General features: G+C 52.5%; 1 protein-coding gene across 7 annotated transcripts in view; it reads left to right on the top strand.

Annotated features, from left to right (window-relative positions):
- The first annotated feature begins 1028 nt into the window (after positions 1-1028).
- The window catches only part of Kiaa1549l (KIAA1549 like), a 264527-nt gene continuing 260341 nt past the window's right edge, over positions 1029-5214 (top strand). For 3 of the 7 annotated variants that reach the window (XM_031371205.1, XM_031371204.1, XM_031371203.1), the window contains exon 1: positions 1029-1767. In XM_031371205.1, the coding sequence (XP_031227065.1) occupies positions 1533-1767 (235 nt within the window). In that variant the 5' untranslated portion in view covers positions 1029-1532. The remainder of the gene's footprint in view (positions 1768-5214) is intronic. The other 4 variants (XM_031371208.1, XM_031371207.1, XM_031371206.1 and 1 more) reach the window with 3 other exon arrangements.

Raw genomic sequence — 5214 nt, 5'->3', positions numbered from 1 at the left:
CTGTGTGTGTGTGTGTGTGAGAGAGAGAGAGAGAGAGAGAGAGAGAGAGAGAGAGAAAGAGAGAAAGAGAGAAAGAGAGAAAGAGAGAGAGAGAGAGAGAGCACTAGCTCCCATCGCTCAGCATCCTCCCGTTTGCTGTGCCTGGAACACACATCAGGCCAGGCCAGCCTCAGGGTTTTGCCCTTATGGATCTCTTTAGATTGTTTCTTCAGCTTGCCTTGTCTCTTGACCTCCTTCTGGTCTTCTCCCAAATGTCACCTTCGCAGGGAAGCCTCTTTTCATCCTGTTTACTGCTGCCCGGCATGTAATAGGGCCAGGTCAGTGTGAATGCTTTTCCCTCACTGCGTATCGTATACGCCTACTGCCTGACACACACACACACACACACACACACACACACACACACACACACACACACACAAAACCAAGCTGGGCAAATGTATTGACTGAAGGTAGTTTGAAGCATCTATGAGCTAGGTAGCCTGCTCAAGGGTCCAGATGCAGAACGGTAACTCAGCTGACTGCCCTTTCGTCCCACTAGGGAGGGACTGACTAGTCAGCTCTCATATTTGGGCAAGACTTTTTGGAAATGCTTGTAGTTGTCTTACAGCTCAGTGCACTGTCTCTCTCATAGTATGGCTACAACAAATGTTTATAGAGTGTTTTATTTAGTCCAGGGTTTCATTGCAAATAGGCCACAACACCTTTAGTTCTTTGGGGGTAAATCTGGCAGGCAGGTGTCTGCCAGCCCCTCAGAGTAGCAGAGAACAACCTGCACAAAGCTCTCCCGCTCATCCTCAGAAAGCTTTTCAAAGATGCGGGTTGAAGACCCAGCTTCCTCAGCACGTTGACCATGACAGTGTCTAGTCCCTTCTCTGGTCAGAGGACTATCTCTGCCAACCTTTCCTTCTCTCGATCTGGGAACCCTGGGCGGAGGGAAGTCCCCCTCAACGAGGACCTCGCCGGCGCAGGGCAGGGTTCAGGCCCCGCGCGCGGGAGCGGGGGGCGCGCGGTGGTTTCGCGCGGGGATGCGCGCGCGCGCCTGCCTCGCCTCCCTCGCCCGCTCCGGTGCTACGTGCTTTCTTTGTCAATGAGGCGCCGCTCTGAGCTGCAGTAGCATTCGCGGCTGGAGCCGGAGCCCAGCGATCCAGTTTACCCACAGGGATAGAGACCCGGGCGCAGGCGGCGGTGGGCGGCACGCTGTAAGAGCCAGGTCCGCGGGTCTCTGTGTCTCGCAGCCTCGCGCTCGAGGTGCAGCATCCCGCCCCGGGGAGGGGACCGGGGCGCCGCCCGTCCCACCCTCGCTGCACCGTGGGAACCTCCATGCAAACCCGGTACCCGCGCGCCTGAAGCCGCGGCTCCGTTGAGCCCGCCTCCGACCGAGGCAGGACGAGCGACCAGCTCGCACCTCCTGCCTCCCTCCGACTCCCGGGCCATGGCCCGAGATGCCCCGTGAGGAGCGGTGCGCGGAGGGCTGGGCTCCCCGGCTCGGTGTGGAACGAGGCAGCGGCCTGGATGTATGAACAGTCCCTATGGCTCTGCAGGAGGCGAAGCCCCAGGGCCCGAGCAAAGCTGGGCCGGCAGCGCGGGAGCCCAAGCACCGGCCCCGGGAGCGAGGACTCTGCGGGGCGGGCGGGATCGCCGTGCGTTGCCAGGGCGTGAGAAGCTCCGGAGCCCGCGGGTCCGAGGATGTGCTGCTGCTGCGGTCGCTGCTGCTGGGACTCTTGCTGCTGGCTGCCCTCTCCGGGCACTGCCGGGCCGACTCGGGTAAGCGCTTGGCAGCGGCTCTGCGCCCGCGGCGGGGTCTAGAGCAGCTTAACCGCGTGGTGGTGGGTGGTGGGCTCTTTGCAGCACCACTGGGCTTTTCTCTGCCCTTAGCAGTTGCACCAGCGGGCGAACTGTCAGAAATCTGTCTCTGAGAAGGCATCGTGGGCGGTGAAGAAAGAGGCACGTTCTTATTTTTTTTTTTTTCTGGACAAGTTGTAAATGCTTCCTGGTGGTCCCACAAACACGCTTCGTTTAGCTAGACATGGCGTAGTTAGGATAGCATAAAAGGGACCTGTTCAGTGGGATGTTGGGGATGTTTTGGGTTTCCAGTTACTAGTATTCACTTTGTCTTAACTGCAAGGAGTGACCTGGGAGTTTGAAGCAATTTCTGTGTCGAAATAGCATATCCCCCTTTGCTCATAACAGGTCTCCCCCCCCCTTTCCTTTTGGGAATGAGGTACTTAAAATAATTGATTGCATTTTGCAAAAGGTTCAGGCATTGATCAAATGTATACCTATTATTTACAAGAGGCTTGTTGAAGAACAGTCACACTTGGTGCTCAGACTACCAACGATCCTTCAGAAACAGATTTCTGTAATTCCGCGGACAATTTTTTGTGGATCTGTTGTAACTGTTTGGGCGGAATTATTCTGCTGAAGAAGTGCATTGAAACTTACACTGCGCAGTCAGCCATGGTCTTTGAAATAAGAAGGATTGCTGTGACTCCCGCAGAGGGCAAGCTTCTGTGTTTGTGGTGGAATTCCGGGCTATAGATACATTCGGCTTATCACACACGAACCTCTCATTTTAGGTTTCTGTAGTGCTGCAGCTATTAGTGAAGACCAAGGAGAACCGCCCCTCACCCCCCCCCACGTGCCCATGTATGCCCTTTTCCCATATCTGATTGGAAGTGCCGGTTTTGAAGGAGCTTATGCCAGTTTTACATGAAGTGTTTTGGTGGGCTATATCTATATAACTGTTTGATTTAAAGCCATTTTCCTTTGATTCACTTAAAAGTCACTGATATGAGGGGTCTGTGTGTTCAGGAATTTCTGTTGTGATTCTTTCTAGTAGTTCCAAGTTCAGTGGTTGACCTTCTAGGGACTCCAACCCTCTGGCTTTATATATGTGGCACAATGTTGAGAGAGAAGGCATGAAGAAGGCATAAGGAAGTCCCTTAGTGACACTGGCTCAGAATCACAGAGGTTTTGGTTAACATTCCTCCGATTCTTGATAGTTCTATAAACCGTCTGAGAGCTTCCCCCCACCCCCCTGGATGTTGTTCATTTGAGTGCAGAGACTAAAAACTGTTCAGCCATCCGTGACATGTGAAATTTAGCTTTCCCGTGTTGCCCCAGTCAGCCCCACGTCAGCCGATTTTCTTTGACAGGGTTTTGGATTTCTGATCTCCCTTCCAACCTTTGCGTTTGGCTCCTTCTCAATCTCTGAGTCTTTGCTTGGCTCATCTTTCAGTCAGTCAGAACTTTCTCGAGGGGACTTGCCATCTTCATCTTTTGCTCTTAGTCTGGGACATTCCCCCCCCCCCCCTGCTTTTTTTCTTGCAGTATACTGGTCAGGAGACATAGTCAATCAGAATGAAAGTGAATGCCATTCAGACAGCTGTCCTCTGGGGCCCTTTATCTCCTCCCTTCTCATTAGAGCTGGTTTCTCTGTGCTTTTGGGGTGCCTTTTCTACTGTCACCCTGGCACTCAGTTTTCCATGGACAAGGCCACCTGTGGCTTCACTGTCTGCCTGTGAGCTTTTCCACGGATTCCATTCTCATGACTGGCTTCTTGATGGCAGAGTGAACCCTGGGCATCCAGTCTGACCTTAGCGCTTTTTTCAGATGTTCTTGGAGTTTAGCTTCTTTGCAGCCTAGGAGAGGCCTGGGCTTCATACAGGACATTTCGAGAAGTTTGTGGGAGAAGCACTGTCTGGAGGGAAATGGGAGAAGAGGCGACTCTTGCTGGGGATGCCTGACTTCCTGCCTTGCCTGGAGCTTGCTCTGATGGGCAGCTCGCAGCTCCATGCTAGTCTCTGCAGCATGTGTCCGATGCAGGTTATCTGAGACCTGCCACAGCCTGCTTGAAGTCCTGACTGCCTCTGAGCCTGTCATTTACATCATTATGCTTTTTGATTTTTAACAAGGCTAAATCAAACATCTGCCTTTGTTGGAAAAATGGACAAAACTAGGTTTGTTTCTGGGAAACCCTGGCCGAGTTCCTAGCACCTAGGTTGCAGGGCCTTTGCAGTGTGTTCTAAGCTGGTTGCACCACCTTTCTCCTTGTCCCTTTGCCTGAATCCCACATAATAGGAAGTCTGTGGTCATGCTTAGTGCTCTCTTGAAGGTGCCCTCTCCTGACTGTGTCCCATGGAACCCCTGCCCACAGGCCTCTGTCACTTTCTGTTCTAGGAAAGAAGTTTCTGAAGGGCGATGCCTTTCATTCTCTTCTGCCATCTGGGTTCTAGGCAACAATGGCAGAGTGCAAATCAGTCAACCCACCTTTCCTAACTGCCTCCCCGTTTAGTTCACATCTGCAAACGTTTAATGTGTTGGCTGTGTGCAGGCTCAGCGCTCATCCCCTGTGGGCCTCTGCTCAATGTGACCTTGGCCTCTGTGACCCTTGTTTCTCTCTCCCATGTGAAACAGAGGTAATAAAACCTCTACCATTATTGGGTGGGCGTACTGATTTGGTGACTGCGGCAAAGTATAAAACAGTGCGTGACGTGGAGCTGCTCACAGCCTGCCACTGCTCTCACCCAAACGGCAGGAATTGCCTGCATGTTTGTTTTGCCAGATAGGAGGCTGGGGTGGGGGCATATGGACTTGAATATGGAGCTACCATTTTGCAGAAGTCGCTCCTGAAGAGGGACTTGAACTCTTATTTACTACCTACTATGTGGGCAGAGCAATAAAGTCCAACTGCAATTCATTTTAAGGAGAGTTGGGGGTGGAGCTCTGAAGGGTGGGTAGGTTGTCAGGGTTGATGGTGGCATTCCAGGTCAAGGAAAAGTGAAGGGTTCTCTGTACCCAGAACACAAGGTGGAGGAGGACCCAGCACCCTGCCTTGCTCTGAGACTTCCATGTACCCTCCTCCCAGGGTGGCTTCTGCAGCCACTGAATTCATTCTCCACCAGCTGTGCTTCCCTAGTGCTTCCAGTGATGCCCAGGATGGACCAGGAACCCAGAAACAATTCAGCCTCTTACATCCTTTCCCTTCAAATTGGTCGACTCTGTTAGATTATTTCATTTCAGTAACTCACAGGAATTTATGAGCGGCTGCTTTATTTGAAGAAGGGCCTGCCTATGTCAGGGGTCCCCCAGTTTAGTACACCACAGATGGGGAGATAGCTTTACCCTTCATGTCTGTCTTCTTTGCCCTTCCCCAACCTCCTTGTGCAAGCCGCCAAGTCGGGGCCCCATTCCATAGATTCTACATTCTGT

Source organism: Mastomys coucha, unplaced genomic scaffold (genome assembly GCF_008632895.1).
Source record: "Mastomys coucha isolate ucsf_1 unplaced genomic scaffold, UCSF_Mcou_1 pScaffold15, whole genome shotgun sequence".
NCBI lineage: Eukaryota > Metazoa > Chordata > Mammalia > Rodentia > Muridae > Mastomys > Mastomys coucha.
This window is presented reverse-complemented; position numbering and strand designations above follow the sequence as displayed.